Source organism: Aspergillus mulundensis, assembly GCF_003369625.1.
Source record: "Aspergillus mulundensis strain DSM 5745 chromosome Unknown scaffold_18, whole genome shotgun sequence".
Classification (NCBI taxonomy): Eukaryota; Fungi; Ascomycota; class Eurotiomycetes; order Eurotiales; family Aspergillaceae; genus Aspergillus; species Aspergillus mulundensis.
In genome coordinates this window covers 137281-156027 of record NW_020797906.1, presented here as the reverse complement: position 1 = coordinate 156027, position 18747 = coordinate 137281, and the positions used below count along the sequence as shown (strand labels likewise).

At 54.2% G+C, this 18747-nt stretch overlaps 6 protein-coding genes across 6 annotated transcripts; 2 read left to right on the top strand and 4 right to left on the bottom strand.

Annotated features, from left to right (window-relative positions):
- Nucleotides 1–843: 843 nt before the first annotated feature.
- DSM5745_11032 (uncharacterized protein) lies at nucleotides 844–1546 on the bottom strand (the record flags this gene model as incomplete). Its single annotated transcript, XM_026753048.1, has 2 exons — nucleotides 844–1335; nucleotides 1409–1546. The coding sequence occupies 2 exons, from the start codon at nucleotides 1544–1546 to the stop codon at nucleotides 844–846; spliced, it is 630 nt and encodes a 209-aa protein (XP_026598371.1).
- A 1185-nt stretch (nucleotides 1547–2731) lies between these two features.
- Nucleotides 2732–4160, bottom strand: DSM5745_11031 (putative sterol carrier protein; the record flags this gene model as incomplete). The annotated part of the gene is made up of 2 exons (XM_026753047.1): nucleotides 2732–3614; nucleotides 3667–4160. The coding sequence occupies 2 exons, from the start codon at nucleotides 4158–4160 to the stop codon at nucleotides 2732–2734; spliced, it is 1377 nt and encodes a 458-aa protein (XP_026598370.1).
- A 1830-nt stretch (nucleotides 4161–5990) lies between these two features.
- DSM5745_11030 (putative mitochondrial carrier protein) lies at nucleotides 5991–7182 on the top strand (the record flags this gene model as incomplete). Its single annotated transcript, XM_026753046.1, has 6 exons — nucleotides 5991–6080; nucleotides 6130–6164; nucleotides 6210–6283; nucleotides 6328–6546; nucleotides 6591–6928; nucleotides 6976–7182. 6 exons carry the CDS (start codon nucleotides 5991–5993, stop codon nucleotides 7180–7182), a joined length of 963 nt encoding a protein of 320 aa, XP_026598369.1.
- A 243-nt stretch (nucleotides 7183–7425) lies between these two features.
- On the top strand, nucleotides 7426–10210 carry DSM5745_11029 (putative pH signal transduction protein PalA; the record flags this gene model as incomplete). The annotated part of the gene is made up of 6 exons (XM_026753045.1): nucleotides 7426–7433; nucleotides 7483–7720; nucleotides 7770–7824; nucleotides 7889–8783; nucleotides 8828–9805; nucleotides 9868–10210. The coding sequence occupies 6 exons, from the start codon at nucleotides 7426–7428 to the stop codon at nucleotides 10208–10210; spliced, it is 2517 nt and encodes an 838-aa protein (XP_026598368.1).
- Nucleotides 10211–10449: 239 nt separating this feature from the next.
- Nucleotides 10450–11619, bottom strand: DSM5745_11028 (uncharacterized protein; the record flags this gene model as incomplete). The annotated part of the gene is made up of 2 exons (XM_026753044.1): nucleotides 10450–11450; nucleotides 11532–11619. 2 exons carry the CDS (start codon nucleotides 11617–11619, stop codon nucleotides 10450–10452), a joined length of 1089 nt encoding a protein of 362 aa, XP_026598367.1.
- A 399-nt stretch (nucleotides 11620–12018) lies between these two features.
- Nucleotides 12019–17191, bottom strand: DSM5745_11027 (uncharacterized protein; the record flags this gene model as incomplete). Its single annotated transcript, XM_026753043.1, has 6 exons — nucleotides 12019–12622; nucleotides 12709–13786; nucleotides 13843–14006; nucleotides 14055–14490; nucleotides 14976–15091; nucleotides 15132–17191. The coding sequence occupies 6 exons, from the start codon at nucleotides 17189–17191 to the stop codon at nucleotides 12019–12021; spliced, it is 4458 nt and encodes a 1485-aa protein (XP_026598366.1).
- Between the last annotated feature and the right edge of the window lie 1556 nt (nucleotides 17192–18747).

The window sequence follows — 18747 nt, the reverse complement described above, 5'->3', positions numbered from 1 at the left end:
TGGGATATTGGGAAATCCGTGGATTTGGACAAGTTTGATAGTCTCTGACGCCTAATGTACGGATTGGAATGTTTGCCGTCAAGGCCGCTTGTCATCTCGCCCGTGACTGCAAGGGCTTGCCAACCCTGTTCTAGCAAATCATCCGGAATTGGTCCTGTTTGAAGTGATCGCGCGAGGATCCTGTTGCGGGGGGTCAGTTGCTGCATTGCAGTTCTCCCCACCACCCCACAGATGCATGCTACACTCACCACCTAGGCCATCAGTGGTCAGGGCAGTACAGTGGTTGTGCCCTAATGTCAGATTCAATGTCCGCTGGGCTGCCATTGCTGCGCCTCCGTTGCAACAAAGAAGCGCGTCTTGTGGCTTCCTGCCATCAGCATACAGGTTTGCATATCTGTTGGCTTGTGATGCTAGCTTGGATTTGGGGAAGATTGTTCACAAACATGCAACCTTAAATGGCTCCACCATCCGGGCCCACCTCTGTGGAACAATCCTGCCTGTTTGAAGAGACGAATAACCTGACTGAGGGCCAACAAGAGGCATCGCCTGTTCTTTCTAAACTGCAATTTCAAATGAAGCAAAAGATGTTGACATTCAGAGGATCTCGAAGGGCGAGATGACGAGATAGCTGTTGAGGGGCGAGTCGCTCCTTCCGCCGGATATAGCAGTGATAACAATTCATGAGTATTCCTGAGTAGACACCTAACCTAATCAACAAAGTGTACGCAGATTCATCGTCCCATCACAGAGAGAATTGAGAGAAAAAAAAAAAAGCAGAAAGATCAGCTCCAATCTAAGCTCATTCCAATCAAACGATATCAAACGCGAATCCAACCAGCCCAATCACATACCCAGCATACTAGTGAGCGAACCGAGAACAGGCAAGCCCCCAAGCATATTCTGCTGCGCCGCAGGCTCACTAGCATCCGACGAGGGCGAAGCAGCGGAGGTCTCCTCCTCCTCCTCCTCCTCCTCGTCTTCATCCCCAGTAACAGCCTCCTCCTCCTCTTCCTCTTCATCCCCGGTAACAGCCGCCTCCTCCTCCTCTTCTTCCCCAGTAGCAGCCTCCTCCTCTTCCTCTTCACCTCCAGTAACGGCCGCCTCCTCCTCCTCCCCCTCCTCCTCTTCTTCTTCATCCCCAGTAACAGGAGACGTCGCAGCCTCGGCGTCCTCAGAAGGCCTAGGCCTGATTGAGTCCTGTGTGCCGTCGGCGCTGGGGACGTTCGCCATGCTGTTGGGCGTCGTGTTGACGGGCATGTTGCTGCTGACGCCCGAGTCGTTTGCCTTGGTTTCGTCGTTCTCTGTGCTGTACAGGTTCAACATTTCGGCGGCGGACTGGGGATGCTAGTTAGCATGTTGCTTTGGTGGGGTGGCTTTGGACTTATGGGATAGGGACTCGTGGAGTTACCTTGAGGGAGTTACCGCCGATTATGTCTGTCAAGCCCGCCGACGGGGAAGCGCCATTATCGCGCTTGAGGTTGAGGGATGTGGGCGCCGCGGCGGCGAGGAGGGAGAGGTGCAGGGCGACGGCGAGGGAGAGCTTCATTTTAATGGATGGTGGGCGATTGGGGCTGGCTAGAGATAGGTAGGTAGTGAGGAGCGGATGGACGAGGTGAAGAGGGCAAAGTGCAACGGCGCCGGCAGGACAACGGCGATTTATACTCGTCAATAAGCAAGCAAGCTTCGACCGCTATGGATGGACATTCCTGCCGCGTATGCCAGGTTGCTCTGTGCCCTGTTTGGGAATCTTATCCGCCGCAGAATGGACATCCAGGGTCCTGTCAGTCCTGCCCTGGTGTGCCTGCCTCTGGCTCCAGGCGTTGGCAAGGGAAGTATGGCGTGCGGGTGGCATAGCGCCCTAGCAAGGGATACAAGGAGCCTACGAAAATTCAAGCCATAGATGACAACATTCCGAACTTTAATCGCGCAACTAGACCTACATACCTAGCACTAAGGAACTAAGAGAGAAGAATGTAGCTCCTTCTGATTGACACGAACCGCGCCATTCGATATTGACAGCGGCCGCAACACGAGGGAGGGTGTGGAGAGAAGAAATGATTCGACTTCCGCTTACTATCGGCACGACATTTGACCTCAAATATCATGGGTTTGACAGACGAGACTTCGAAGGTGCCATAAAGCTGTCGGGGAGGTTAGTAGAAGGCGGTTGTGGTTAGTTGAGTCGAGTCGGTGATCGAAAAGTTGTTGACAAGGGAAGGGACACATCAATCCATTCTCTCTTTGCCATTTGCTAAGGTGGAAGGTTGTTCATTCCAGGGGTCGTTGGGCCCGCGGAACAAGCCTTGAAACAGGATATGCATTGGCATGCAAATCATGGCTTGAAACGATTGTGAAGTGTATGCTCAAAAGCGAACCCAACAACCTCGTGTTGGTGGCAGGCGTCGGGATTAGAATGAGCAGCTTGCTCTCGGTCCCGTTCTATAATTTGTCCATAGAATAGAATATTTCCACGACAAGGGTATGTTGGGGACCTGGATATGTATGAGGAAGAAAAAGGAAGAGAAAGAATTTTGCCAGCGAGATTTTGTTGTGGTAGGATGATTAGTCATGGTCCTCTGCTCGGCATGATATTTTGCCGAGCCGAGGCGGTGCAAAAGCTTCTCCGCTGTAACTACTCCGTACTCTGAAGTAAAGGCTACAGGCACTCTGACGTCTAACAATCGCTGAATTGTACAGTCATGAGGTATATACAAAGAGGGAACAACATGAATCAGAAACGAGCAAGAACCCTGTCTTGTGCATCGCCCAAGGCAAACGGGTCTGACGCTGTCTTGCTAAGGACCTTCTTGGCCTGCTCGGCTGTGAAGCCTTTGGCCTCCACGGCAGGGTTGTAGCCGAGACCGGTGATCTTTGCGACCTCCGCCGATGGCACGGGCTTGGCAGCCCTACCGTCAGCGCGCTTATAAACCGTCACGACGACCGCACCGCCCAGTCCCAAGTTGTGTTGCAGGCAGGCATCGGTTCCGTCGATCAAGCGGTTGTTGGCCCAGCCACGCAGGTGCCAAACCAGCTCGGTACATTGCGCCAGACCGGTTGCGCCGAGCGGATGACCCTTGGAGATAAGGCCACCTGATGGATTGATGACCATCTTGCCGCCGTATGTGATGTCTCCCTTGGCAACCATCTCGTGGGCTTTCCCTGGCTCGGAGAGCTCAAGAGCATCGATCGTGATCATTTCATTTGCGGAGAAGCAGTCGTGTAGTTCGCACACCTTGATGTCCTTGATGTTCACACCCGCCTCGGCGACGGCAGCGCGGCAAGCGGCCCGAGACATGCCGAATCCCATGAGATCGATGGAGCTCTTGTTGTACAGCGTACTGTTATCCGTGGCGAGCTGCTGACCAGCAATGAGGACAGCCTGGTCCTTGAGGTGAGGGCGGGCGTCCAAGAAAGCCTGGGAGACGATGACAGCGGCGGCGGCTCCGTCGGAAGTAGGGCAGCACTGCAGCTTGGTAAGCGGCTCGTGAATCATCGGGGCCTTCAAGATCTGCTCAAGCGTGTATTCATCCTGGAACTGGGAGTAGGGGTTCCGCTTTGAGTGTTCGTGGTTGACTCGCGCGATTTCGGCAAAGTGTTCGGCTTTGGCGCCGTACCTAGACCAGTCGGTTAGCTAACTTCGGCAAGCATCAAAGATACAGAGCTCACTTCTCCATGTACTCGCGACCAGCGTTACCAAACATCTGTGCGGCACCGGGAGCGTTGGTGACACCGCGAGTCTCGGCCATCATCATACCGAAAAGACCGGTGGGGTTGGTTCGGTCGTTGTAAACCGACTGCAGAGATCCTGGGCTCATCTTTTCAAAGCCAACGACCATAACGCAGTCGGCAGCGCCGTGGGAGACGAGCGTGCGCGCCATAGCAAGACCAGTCGATCCGGTTGAGCAGTTATTGTTCACGTTGTAGATAGGGATCTGGGTGAGGCCGAATTGGTAAAAGACACGCTGCCCGCAGGTGCTGTCGCCGTAGACATAGCAGGCTACGCCCTGCTCGACATCGTCGTAGTTGATCTTGGCATCCAACATGGCCTTAACGCCCGCCTCGAAGCCGAGCTCGTTGTAGTCGACTTTGCCTCGCGGCTTGATGAACTTGGTCATGCCCACGCCGAGGACGTAGGCGGGAGAAGCTGCTTTCTTGCCCATTGTGTTGGTGTGTGGTAATGTCTGGGAAAATTTCAAACGCAATGGGCAGCGGGCAAGAAAGATTCAGGGCCAGCCTTTAAATGTGGTTGAGGAGGGCATGTGGGTAAAGCGGCCGTGGCTTGTTGCGGAGGCCAACTTGCGGGGATGCCGTGGCCGAGGTCCCGAGGATATCATTGCTCTGACAAATACGGTTAGCGCGATCATATGACAAGCACCATCCATGAAGTCAGGGCCGTGGATAATAATGCGGGCTGGCAGCTGACAGCGGCCTGGGATAGAGCATATCCGTCCCGCTCGGGATGATTTCATCCTAAGCCATGTGAAGTTGAAGCAAAGCGCAATTCATAAAGTGAGCTGGTTGACGGTCCGAGGACTAACGGTGATCGCTGCCATGTTATCGGCACTGAAAGTCAAGGGCCGTCCTCGCCATATCTCAGCCGTCGGATTCGAAGGGGGATTGAAGAAGAGCACACGGACCGAAAAGAGGTGATTACTCGCCGTTGAGTGTGTCCCCTGGCACTGGTCAACAGGGCATCCCCGCAATCCAGATTCGAGCATGATATGGATGTGGATGCCATTCGATGCCCAAGTCAGCCTTATCTTTGTCCTCGCGAGATATGGTACGCCATCTGCGACCACCGTAGCTCAAGTGTAGTATCCATGGATTATCGTTCCTCGCTTGGATTGCAGTTTGGCCTACCCAGCATGCAGCCCAGACGTTCACATGCGGGGCGGGACCAGCTCAGCTCCTAAACAGGCAATTACCTGCACGACCTCTCTGCCAGCGGCTCGGCTATCGAGGCAGAGCCCTGTCTTGGGCCTGGAGGTAGCACCCCGTGGACTCACAAGTCTATATCAGTCAGGGATAATTTATACTTGAGCAATTGCAACGAATCTCTATGGCTAGCTTGACAAGCATCGGCTCTTCAGCACGGAAGGATTTGGCGGGGTAGAACGCTCAAGCTTGCGGACTGGTTTGGTCCGTCTCGCCACCTAGTCCTGTTTTAGTTAGCGCTCTTTGATAGATCGCGTCTCTCAGATAAATACTCCGCCCCTGTAGGCTTGTATCTGGAGAAAGAAACGAGAAAAAAGAAGAAGCTACTTCGCTTGTAAGTTACAGGCCAGTCTACTACTCAAAGCTATCGCACCCGTTCTGAGATCAAGTCATATTTCAAAGTCCGTAGAGTTGGACGACTGCTTCACCAAGACGTCACTGGGCTTCTAAGCCCAATCGAGCTTAGACTGTACATTCCTGAGTGGCTCTCGCTGCTGTCGGTGGGTCGCCCAATTCGCCCAATTCTAACCACGAGCTCAAGAGTTCGCTCCTCCTCCCCGTTCTCTCTCTTCATGGAACTTGGACTGTACTGGCGCGGTAACCTGCTTGTATGTATTCTCTGATTTGGACATACCTGCTTCAAACTGACCATGGTTTGTCTAGCTCCCTCCCTCTACCGTCCGAGTTCGATCTGTACATACCCATCGCCCTTTTAAAGCGCACCCTCCCCAACCCGACCAACTTCCTTTATCTTCTCTCATATAAGAGTGGAAGAGCTGTACATTGGACAAAGCATACTTCATGGACAATTGTGGGACGCTGAACGGTCTGCTCACACCTTGAGAGACCGGTTTGCGTTCCATAGGGTTCCCCAGCCTACACGCCGAGAGTGAATTGACTCACTTTGAAATTGAACGACTAAGCACTGAAGAAACACATCTGCCCTCAATGGGAAGTCTACAGGGATGACTGATAACAAACACTCTGAACATGCGCCCTTTGCTCCTCCTTCACAACCATCACCTGCAGTAATGCCGTCGGGAAATAACTGGACTATGGATGAATCCACTCGCAACAGACTGCTCAAGAAGTACAAAACTCAGGTGGCCTCCGGGACTTCCACGGTCTGCGCTACTCTAGCTGTGGTATGTCCCGCGCAGAGTAAGAGAACATGGAACACTGCTAATGTTATAGACTCCTCTTGAGAATGTCAAAACTCGTATGCAAACGTGCGTTCACCTGGACTTCCTTTGAAGCGCCGCTGACCTGTCTAGGCACAACTTCCAAAATGTCTTCCAGTGTGTCCGATACCTCTGGCGAACCGAAGGACCCCGTGGCTTTGTTGCTGGTATGTTTCTTCGCATCATTCTCTGCGCAAGACTGACCGAATAGGTGCTCTGCCCCCGCTTGCCAGCGTCACGGCAGTCCGGGTTGTGAACTTTACTACCTACAATTCTGCAAAACACCGCATCTCTGATTTTATCGAGCGTATGACGGGGTCGTCCCCTCTGGAACTTTACAACCAACCGGGAAGCGCCCCCACCGTTTCGACTATTTTTACATTCATCACCGCGGGATGTTTCGCCGGAGTGATTACCTCCCCGCTTGCCTGTATGCGCGTCTCTTTGGCCTCGAGATCAAGACTAATTGAATAGGTCCGTTTGAACTGGCTAAGAACGTCGTTCAGACGTCTGTACTCGTCTCGAATCGCGCCCAAGCTTCCCCTGATGCCGTAAGAGATCCCTCGTTGCGCCACAAGCCGCGCATCGGAACCATCGAAGCGATCCGGCAGATTGTGCAACGATATGGATTTAGAGGTCTATACACGGGATTCGGGCTACATGCTATGCGTGATACCGTCGGGTCTGGCCTATATTTTGCAGTCTACGAAACGGTCAAGCAAGTTGCAGCTAGAGAGCTCGGACCGGACAAGTCTCCGTTCGGTGCTCCTATGATTGCTGGAGCAATCTGTAGCACAGTGCCGTGGTTTTGCGTACGTACTCGCTTCTACACTCACGGAGGAAATACTAACTGTTGCAGACATACCCTCTTGATACTCGCAAGACACGCGCGCAAAGCGTGCTTCTAGGAAAGACGAAGGAAGTTGGCGAAGCTTCCGCCGCGGTCGCACGGTCCAGCATGTATAAGGGACTGTCGATTATCCTGATCCGCACTGGAGTAAACAACATGATCCTACTCAGCATCTTTGAATACATCAAGATGCGCATCAACGAGCTGGACGGATGAACCTTGATGCCAATGCTTAGGAGTCCAGGAGTATTGTATTATCTGAATATAGCCATAAATAACAACCTGTCCAATGCACTTTTTTAACGCCTTGGAAATATCTCCGATTTAGTAGTACCCAGTGGCGGCCTAAGGCACCACCACGTCATCTGGCTGGCCTTGGTTGCCGTGGGGTCGGCGGGACACCTTTCAATCCTATCAACAACAATCCTCTCCTCGAGCGCAACGCCGCGCATCGCCAAAATGGCCTCGTACGTTTGTCCGATCTCTTCATATAAAATCTGATGCTAACTCCAGTAGAAACATCCTCCAGGTTCCCTTCCGCCGCTCGCATACCGTCTCCCTTTCAGCCGCCCTGACCCAATACATCTCCTCCAAATATGACCAGCGCCCGGATATGTTCGCAGATGATCTGCTCATTATCGACCGGTTACGAAGCGAAGCTATAAACGTTCAGGAACCGCACGTGAGCGGAATTAGTCGGCTGGTCATATATGCGGCGCAACTGAAATGGCTTGGGGGGAAGTTCCCGGTTGATGTACGTACAGTCAGTGATACTAGAAATGGCGGGGAATTGACAGTTATAGGTTGGGGTCGAGTTCCCTTGGTATCCCGCTTTCGGTTTTAATACCAGCCGGCCAGGTATGTTCTCTTCCAGTACCTCGATTGACTTCATTGGGGAAAGCATGGGCTAAGTAACGGGCAGTCTCGCAGGATAACATCCGGTTCGAGCTCGCAAACGTCATCTTCAACCTCGCCGCATTGTACTCGCAGCTCGCATTTGCCGTGAACCGCACAACATCTGACGGCCTCAAACAAGCATGCAACTACTTCTGCCAGGCAGCTGGTATCCTTACACACCTACGAACCGACATCATCCCGGACATGCGCTCGGCCCCGCCGGAAGACATGGACGAGATGACGCTACAAAGCCTAGAGGAGCTGCTCCTTGCACAGGCACAAGAATGTTTCTGGCAGAAGGCTGTCAAGGACGGGCTGAAGGATGCGTCGATCGCGCGACTCGCGGGCAAAGTGTCGGATTTCTACGGAGATGCGTGCGACCACGCCGTCAAATCGAATGCGATTAGTCCGGAATGGATCCACCATATGACGGCGAAGCAGCACCACTTTGCGGCTGCAGCACAGTACAGGCAATCGCTGGATTGTTTAGAGAAGCGCAAGTATGGCGAGGAAGTGGCACGACTACGGGATGCCGTGGCTTGTGTGGACGAGGCGCTGAAGGAGAGTCGGTGGATTAATCGTACGGTACTGGGTGATTTGCAGGGGTTGAAGAATCGGGTATCTGAGGATTTGAAGCGCGCTGAAAAGGACAACGATATGATTTATCTCAACCCTGTACCGCCCAAGTCGGAGCTGAGGCTTATCGACCGCGCCAGCATGGTTGCCGCTAAGGCACCATCGCAGGTGACGGATGCGATCTCTATGCTGGGAGACAAGGGGCCGTTGGGGCAGCCGTTGTTTTCGAAGCTAGTGCCGTATGCTGTGCATATTGCAGCTAGCATCTACTCAGATCGGAGAGATCGTCTGGTCAACGAGCGGATCATCGGCGAGTTGGAGAACATGACCGACAAGCTACGCGAGTATGTCTATCTCTACTTTCCTTATATCACTGCTAACTGTCCAGTCTCCTATCGTCTCTCAACCTTCCAGGCTCATTACAAGCCCTCGAAAAACCGCTTGGCCTCCCACCGAGCCTTGTCTCTCATGCCGAAGAAATGCGTCAACAAGACGGTCTCAACCGTCTCCGCAAGTCCCTCCTGGACACCGCCAAAGTAAAATCTAACGACTACGCTGTCTACATCGAAGGCGTGGAACTCCTGGCCGCCGAAAAGGCAGAAGACGATGCATCGCGTCGCAAGTTCGGCACAGACCGCTGGTCGCGCCAGCCCTCGGAAGTCGCCGCTCCAAAGCTATACACCACCTCGCAGGAAATCAACGGCTACTTCACCTCCGCCGATAGTAGCGATAAGCTCGTCGAGCAGAAACTGCATGACTCCGAAGCTGTCTTTCGCGTTCTGACCGGTACGAATCGTGATCTCGAGGCTTTCGTTCCCAGCAGCCGGCGCGCGACGATACCGCCCGAAGTTGAGCGTGAGGTTAGCAGGCTCCGCAGCTGCATCAGCGAAGTCAACCGCCTCGAAAGCCGACGCAAGCGCAAGGCTCAAGCCGTCAAGGATAAAGCGCGTGCAGATGACATCAGCTCTGCACTTGTTCGTGAAGCAGCACGGTTAGAGCGCGAGTTCCCAATGCAGGCCATTCAGGCTAGCCAATTCGAGGACCTGTTTGACTCGCGGCTGCGCGATTATGACATCGATCTGGATATGGTTGCGCAGGAGATGCACGACCAGGACCAGATCTCCGCGCAGGTGCGTGAGGCGAACCGTGCGTTTACAAGGGCTCATACGGGGGACGCTTCCACCAAGGAGCGCGAGAAGGCCCTCCAGGAGCTGGAGAACGGGTACCTGAAGTACAAGGAGATTATCTCGAACATTGAAGTGGGCCGCAAATTCTACAATGATCTTGCGAAAATCGTGGGGCGGTTCAGGGATGATGTCAAGGCCTTCGTGCATAAGAGGCGCATGGAGGCTAGTCAGCTTGAGCAGTGCGTGCCCTCTCATTCTTGTTCTGCAATACCTGTTTTGAATGCGTACTAACTTGGAACAGGGATATTTCCAGCGTCGCAGCGATGGCATCCCTAAATATCTCGCCTATCCGCCAACCCCCACCGCAACCAGCACCACCACCCGCGCCGGTGTCTGCTCCTGCACCAGCTCCAGCACCGACACACTTCCAACCAGTCCAGCCCCAACCTCAAGCCATTCCTCCACCTCAACAACTGCAGCCTCCTCGAGAGCCGCTCACGGCACCCCAGCCAACTCGCAGCGTCCCGCAGATGACGCCCGGGATGTGGTCTCCCGAAATGGGTATACGGTTCGGACCAGGCAGTACGTCGTCGGCGCAGTCGCAGCGAACTTGGGATCCGTCCAAGGGGATGAAGTTCTCATGATACATCTGCTCACTTTCTTCCTCGGGTTTGCTCCAGTTATACAATCTTGATTTAGCTTATTGCCATTAGACATGTACATACAAGACTTCGCTTCCTATTCACATAGCACCCATGTATAGATCCACTATCCAAGTTGTATCGAAATGCGGCACAGCCTCGCATTAATGATTAGGCCGTCCAACTGCCGCAAACATATACAAGGCTATCTACTTATCCACATAGTCCAGTCTATCCAGCCCTCAGTGAACCCTCCTCATAACAGCCGCCGCCTCAGCCGCCTGCTCCCTAGCATTTATCTCCAGATCCTGCCTTAGAGAAAGAAACTGCAGCCTCGTCGTCCAGGTCTCCCACTCCTGGATTGCTATCGCGCCAAGCTGCGTCCATGGACCTGCATCTGCACCATCGACACTCCCCCCACCGTACGGAGGCTCATCGTCGTCATCTAGCAGCGACATAGACCTCTCCTTACCTTTCGCGCTTCGATACGAGGTTTGGCTTCGCTGTATTTTGCTCTGTGCCCGCGCACGCGCATATATCTCCTCACCCATAATAATCAACCAGAGCGAGATCGCCGTGATGGGTACTTCATCCCCGCGCTCCTTGCCTGAAGTCCCACCAAACCAAAGCTCGTGCCCCGTCGGCGCGATATCCGGGTGCTCCAATGTCTCGGCAATCATTTCTACGGCAACGCGCTCGCCGACGCCGGGCTGTAGCAGTAGGTTCTCTTTTGTGAGGAAGGAGAGGAAGGAGATGGTGTTGAAAAGGTGTTTCTGGGCGCCGCTGCTTCGTCGTCGTCTTCTTCTTGGGCTCTGGCTCGAGGCGGGATTGGTGTTTGTGTTGGATTCTGCTCCTGATCCGGATCCGGATCCTGAGCCTGAGCCTGAGCCTGAGCCTGATGCTGGCTCTGAGGATGAGGCGAATACATCTTCATCGTTTGTATTTGCGTCAGTGTCGGTGTCGACGAGTGTCCCTCGCTGCTCAACCTCGTATCCACCGGCACTGTTCCCGTCCAGCCCAAACAACAGCGAGCCGACATCCAGTGCCCTCCTCAACCCATTATACCCCACGCGCTCAGGTTCAACATGCGCTTGCACCTCTCGAACAAACTGCAATAATCTCTCTTGCGCCGGGCTCGGCAGATCGGGCGTTGGCGTCGTCGGATCGGTGTCTATTTGGCGCGGCAGGGATCTGCTTTCTTTTAGGACGGCCGAGAGAGTAGTTCGGGGGCTTGCATGAGCGGCTAGAAGCTGTTATTTGGGTTTTTCTTTTTGGTTGTCACAATGCGGAAGGGGAGGGGGGAGTCGGTGCTGTCTGTATTTACCTGATTCAAGGGCTGAATCGAGGGGGATTTTGTCGGCGAGGTAGAGGGGTATTATGTCTTCGAGTCTTGTGGGTGTGGGAGTAGCCATTTTCAAGGGTACCTCTATGGTTTTGTTTCTAAACCATTGTAGCATGCTAAAGACTTTGATTCGGATAGCCCGGAGGCCGGGGAAGTATATACTCTCAAGCTGTCATGACGTCAGGGCATGTATAGTATTGGCGTAGGTAGAAACACAACTCGAGCAATCATGCCCAGGAGTATGCCTATGATATAATCCGGCGCCATCACAGGCGCGTCTAGTATGTACGGTGTGTATCAGAACATCCCATGGTTTCGCCTAGTCCATCTCAATCCCGCTCGCTACTTATAAATAACCAACCAAACCCCCGCTAAATCCGCACCAAATACACGATCATCCAAACAACTTATTTTCTCAGACCCAATAACCCCAGATAGCCCAATTAATCACCTAGTCACGCGCATAAACCTAGGCTGCCTGCCCTTTCCCATCTCCATCAACGGCATCCTGCTCCAACCCCTCAAGGAAGAAATCCAGCTCACTGGGTCCACCGGGGTTATGCTCGTTCTCAGCAATCTGCTCTAGGAGGCTAAGGAAGGGATCCTTTTCTTCATTCGCACCTGTCCCCGGTCCCGCCGTAGCGGAAGACGGCTGTGACTGGGCGGTTGACTCGGGTGATTCGACGGGGACAGGAACGGGCGTGGACTCGAAGGGGAATGTCGCGTATTGGATTTGGGAGTGGAGGTATGAATGGGTTTGTGAGGGGGTCTGGGTTTGCGAGTGCGGGTTGAAGTGTGTTGATGTGCCGAGGGTGGGGGAGAATATGGTGGATGGGCCTGCGTTGGGCATGGGGTTCGTGCCCGGGGAGTGGTTGAGGAGTTCGGGGTCTGTGGGAATTTCGGGCCATGTGGAGGAGGGTGAGAAAGGAAGGGAGTGCGAGACGGAGGCTGAAGAGGTGGAGTGGTGGCGGGCGTGCGTATGAACGCCGTTTGGTTGGGAGGGGAGTATCGGTGTTGGCGCTGCTGCTTGTACCGAGGCCGGTCCGTAGAGAAGTTGCGGGTCGAGTTCGATTCTATAGCCATAATCCTTAGCACATGTTCCCTGCAATTCAGGTCTTGACGGGAAGGAAAAGAGAATGAAAGGTTAGGAGGCACTTACTGCTCATCATCCACAAGCCTAACATGACTCCCATCAACCCCAACTCCACCCCCAATAGACAGCCCAGGATACCGATCCAAAAAGTCCTCGAGATGGAACACCGGTGCAAACCGCACCGGTCTCGCCGCTAACGTTCTCACAAGCTCAGCATGACAAACCGAGAGCGTCTGCAACAGATCGCGATGATGCTGCACGCCCGACCAAAACCCACCCAGCCATTCAAGCTGCGCCATCTCGCGGTTCAGAAAATCGGGAGACGATGCGAAGACCTCGCCCTCGCGGCGGCCGTTGTAATGTACGCCATGAATGTGCACTGTTCCCGCAACGGTTAGACAGTAAGCTACTAGATCAGGCCATTCTATGCGCGGTGCATGGCGGGCGAGCTCGACGAGTTCAGCAATTGCATTTGCATGGCTGAAGCAAAGGGTTGTTGCTTCGATTTGCCAACTTTGGTGTTGTCCTGAGCCGCGCAGCTCAGCGAGGTCGATTGGCAGGAAGGGGCGGTAGAGGAGACAATGAACGAGGTGGTAGATGAGTTTTGAGAGGAGGAGAAGTGTACTTTCGGGGTGTCCGAAGAGGGCCTCAATGCTTGCAAAGAGATCATGGGTCCCCGCGGCCCAGAGATCGAGCTCCTGACGGATCTTCGAGAGATTGCTTAGTGCGTGCCAAGGGAAATGGGAGTCGCCTTTTACGCCGCCAGCAGCGAGGTAGCGATGCGTTACGCCTAGAATGCGCGAAATATCAACAAGGAGAGACGAGCAGGCTCCTGAGCCTGCGCCTGAGCTGGCGGTTTTGCGGCGGTCCGAAGAGTAGGGGATGTTTGGACCGACGGGGTTGAAAATATCCCCCGGATCCTGGCCGGATGGGTTAGATGCCGGGAGACGGACGAGAATGGAGTGATCGGCGATCAGGCATGGTCGCTTCGACCCGCAGGTGAGAAACCGGTCCATTATGTAGACGGACCAGAAGAGGCGACGTCGGGTTTCTCGCTCTGGGGGAAGAAGAGGATGGGTGTGGGCGTGAGTGGTTGGTGGTTCGCGGTAGAGATCCAGGGCTAGGACCATGGAGACTGCATTGCCTGAGGACATGACCAATTAGCTGAGGGTAGCAACACCAGGGAGAAGGGCGGTATACCTAATGTCATGTATGCCTTCTTACCACAGCCATACGCGTAGAACGTCTGGGACAAAAGCAAAAGGGTCTGGAGATTCTCAATCGAGGGTTGGTCAATATCGACCATGCGCCGGGCCTGCCGAGCATACTCCAGGCTCCCTGGGGGTGGATTTATAGTCGTGTACCTGTAAGCCATCAGCCAACATATCCCGATTTTAAATTGAAACACGCACCGCAACATCAAAGCATAAACAGCCATAGACAAAGCCGCCGGCAACTGCGCACTCGCATGCCTCTGCCTCGTAGACGCCTCGTCTAGAATAAAGAACGGCTTCCCATGCAATCGCGCAAAGTACGCATCCAGCATCCCATCCGGTACGCGACCGGATTGAGGATGTGCGTGACCGTGGCCCTGCGTATGCCCATGCGAGTACGGAGCAGGAGGAGGCGCTAGCGGAAACGCAGCTGGATGCGACTGCGAATGCGAATGCGAAGCATGAGAATGAGATATTGAGTTATTCGACGGAAGCGGGATATCAGGCTTCACGGGCGAAGCAGGGGAAAGCGGATGCGTGCCATCGTCCTGAAGGCGTTTCTCAAGCCCGTCGACTCGTTTGAGCAGGGCCTCCAGGACATCCGTTTTGGGGCCTCGCTTTTTGGGAACGGCGTCTGCATTTCATCAATTAGCCGATTTTGAATAGAATAGAAGAAGTGAGATAGGCAGCACCATAAATGCAGGGACACTGAAAAACCTTGCATGCTTCGCAGCTGGGACGGAGGCGGTTGCATTTGATCTGGAGAAGCCGAGGATTAGCCGCCGCCGTACCTATAATACGAAGAACCCGATAAGAAGGAAAAAGAAAAGAAAACCTTTCGTTTCCTGCAGGACTTGCAGTTCATGGACTCGCGGGGTTCAGCCGTGACTCGGCGGGGCGTCAGCCGGTCGATGCTGACCGTTGGGCGCGACATAACACAGACAGAGATACAAGGAGATAGACAGACAAGATCCAGAGCGGAGATTTGTTGAGAAGGAAGTGGAGGGTTATATTGGAAACGTGGAGCCCCGGACCCCAGCATCAACGACACACGGCATCAAATGATCAAACGACAGCGGGCTAAGCAGAACAAGACTAGAAGGGGCGCTAGCAACGGACTTGCAACCGATGCGGGGATGGTCACATCCGGGGTCTCTGCACGTTCAGCTCTAGCACGGTCGGTTAATTCGTCGGGATTTTCCCAAAGGCAGAACGGACCACTGTCCGAGTGTACTCTGGAGAGAGATTGAATGCTTCAGCTAAACTAGACTATACGACGCCATGCGCACAAAATCAAACGGCACGTTCTGGCCCACCAGCAGCCGCAGCATCTCGACCGTCGTCCACGCATTCACGTCCTCAATCCCATACGCCGTCCATCCCGATCTCTCTGCAACGCCCACAGGGTCCCCCGTGCGCTCGCCCCTCGTAAGATCGAGGTACACCTTACCCCTGGTCGACGGTGGCGACGCCCGGCCGGTACTGCGATAGTGACGCAGCAACGGCTGCACAAGGAGCGATTTTTCTGGTGGCAGAGCCGAAACAATCACAAACGGCTGTTCTACTAATTTGACAGACTGGATAGATGTAAACGGCTCCAGCCCCTCTGCCAAGGGGCCTGTCGCTCGGAAGCCGACAGTGTAGATGGCGCCCACGCCGAGGCTGCGGAGAGCGAAAATGCTGGCTGATGCTTCGCTTTCGGAACCGGCCAGGATAATGGCTGCCCGGCCGCGGTATGCCGACGGGACGTAGTCGCGAGTTAGGGTTGCGCGGATGCCTTTCCACGTGGCATTCTCGCCGACCAGGGATCCTGGGCTTGTTGCCACGATTGTATCTACGAGGCCTATCGCCCGTGCTGCGTCGCTGATTGCTGGTAGGTGTAATGTGCCGCTGAGTGGAGGGTGCAGTGCCGCGCCGCCAAAACTGGGCTGCGCAAGTACTCGCTCGAGCGAGCCCGCTGGCCCTCGATCCACGGAGGCCAAAGTGTGCGGTAGGCTAAGCTCATTGAAGCACTTCTCCATGAACATGGACTGGGGCGTCGCTCGAAACGAGCCTATCGCGTACAGATCGCGCTTCGGCAGCTGTCCCATGATATGTAGCGCCTCGTTAATCTCGGCAGCGGTCAACTGACCAGGCGCCGCAATCATAGGAAGTAGCGGGTGCGTAATAGGTGAAAACACTGTATTCAGGGCACGCGATAACTGCCCCAGCTGTCCCATGTTGACTGCTGATAATAACGGATACGTCCCGTGTGTTTGCTTGACCGTCGAGCGAAAATACTCGAGCTCATAGTTTGCTTCGACGCTATCCACCATCGCAATCATCTTTACAATGTCTGCGTACTTGGCACTCTCCTCAAAGATGCGCGGCGCCTCAGGCGACGTCCACTTCCACTCGCCAGAAAAGTCATGGAAGGCAGACATGATCACGCTGTTTCCTTTGACCTCGGCCAGCTTGCGCCGGATATCTTCTGGGAGCCATAGCTCCACATCGATATACTCCACGCCCCACTGGATTGCGCGTCGGAGATACCGGTAGAACAATGCAGGGTCGTCCATGGGGAACTTTCCATTCTCTTTCGTGCATCGCGTCGTAAAGATAATCGGCATTTCCGTATGCTGCCGCAGTAGCATCAACTGCTGCCCGACATATCGCAGACTCGGCACCCTCGGCTGTCCCTTATCTTGAGGCACCGGTTCCGGGTCCACCAGCAGATCAACGCGGATCTCAACAGCGTCAGAGCCCACCGATAGAATATCTAAATTCGGCAACGCCGCATGCACATCGGGGAAAGTTGTAGATATGAAATTCGTCCTGTTTTTCGTCTTCAGATCTTCATGTGGCCGGGTCTGCCCGAGAATCAACGAGAGAAATCGCGTAAGGTCCCGCCGAAAGAACGGACTCCGCAACGAATATAAGAACTCGTAGTCGCATAAATCTGTGAGCCCCTCCTCGGGAAACGACCCGTCGTCCACGCAGTGGAGGTTAACCAGAATGCACGCCGACTTATCGCACCCTTCCAAGTTTCCGGAGAGGTCCGCCGCCCGGATCCCAACGATAACCGCGCTACTTCCTCGCCCTAAGGTCGAGAGCGACGTCTCTGTTGTCCATGGCTTTCCCAGTATATCCGCAACTACCTGCACGATGGCATCCTGCCCCGGTCCGTATATCGCGACGACTGTGCCAGAAGGCTCTTGCGGAAGCGCTTGCACTAGGGGAAAGGGAAGGACAGTAGAGGCCGATGACCCTTTCAGAGTCGTCGAGGCGGCGGTGACCGGTGAGTCGGCTCTGAGGGTGGTGGCCACAGGTTGATGGTGGAGGGCGGTTTGCATCATCTTTCACGGCATGCTTGGGTCGCAGGATCAAGGGGTATAAGAGGTCGCGAGCGGCCACCGAGACGTCAATGTCAGATACGGGGAGCAAGGCAGCGGTCTAAAAGGACGGATAATTTGGAGACCGAAGCGAGTTGCATCGATGATCAGCGGAACCCGATTTCCTTCCAGAATCAGTACGAAAAGCAACCAAACCGGCCAGCCTCGAAGAGGATATAAAGAGGGCCAGGCAGACTTACAGCAGTAATCCGTCAAGTAATAATAATCCAACCTGAGGAATGGGGTGGCCGGATCAGGCGCGCCGACCGGGGCTAGTCCGAGACGATGGCGATGGCGAGAGGCGACTGGCAGCAGAACACCAGGGAGGCACGGGGAGGGGCATTTCTCAGTTCCCGCGAGTCGGCTCTCAGTCAGTGATGCGGATGAGGTCTGGATGGAGATCGATGGATCCGGGGAGGTGCAGTTGGCGGCAGGCTTGGGGCCAAATGGAGGGACTTTTCCGGGGCCGACGGCTAAATTTCCCCGGCCTGGACGGGAGGCAGTTATTCCGCCAATCACACGGCAGATGCTCTGTACTCTGATACAGGACAGAGAGTCAAGAGAGAGCCAGGGCCAGGGCCAGATCAGGATAAATTGGCTAAATGTCACGATAAGAGGTATTTCACTGATACTAAAGAGTTGAAACACGGAAGCCTGCAGTTGGATGTGTCAAGGTCGGTCACCCTTTTCTGACAATGTCCCAGAATAAGCATCACAATCAACATGATACTACAAGACAAGGCACTGCTGCTTTGAAGAAGTAGAAGGAGCCATGATACGAGGAAAAATCCATCGATATCCACCTACCACGTTCGTTCTAATTGTCCGTCGGCTTCGTCCGCAAGCGATCAGGAACCGTGCTGACTAGGTTACACACTACCACACTGGAGTAGCCCTGTGGCTGAGCTGGCTTAGACGAGGCGTCTACTTCCGTCTTCCGACCTCTACCCCGGAGTATACATGCCTTTCGTAAACAGAAAGTCTTAATCTGAATTGACGTCTCAGCAACAAGAGATGTATCAAGGGTATAAAAGGGAAAAAGCAAACAGATCCAACAGCCAAATAACATGATACACAGCCTATCCTGCAATGAACCTCAAATCCCGTTCCCGTGCCACAACGGGCGATTAGTATGTCTATAATGCATGTATGTGCCAATAACTGTACAGGGATCGGAGCTGTAGGTGTGGATGGACCAAGGAAAGCAAGTCATAGCGAAAGCTCATGAGACCATAAGCTGCAGATGTCGATCACTGAGCTTGAAGCTGCCTCGGCATTTCCTGCAGAGCGGCAGGTCTTCGCTGAGAGGCCCAAGTACCAGTACGTAAACGTACTCAAAATGAGAAGTATCCCGCCCGCGAGTTTAAGAACTTTTATGTGGTATTGACGCCAGATGTTCTGCAGTCAATGCAGAATATGCCGCTGTAGGCGAAGACAGGGTACCGAGTGTTTCAGATCGACCGAGCCACCACTCAAGAGGCACAAGATGTGTCCCCCGTAGCGCGGAGCGCGGAGCAGCC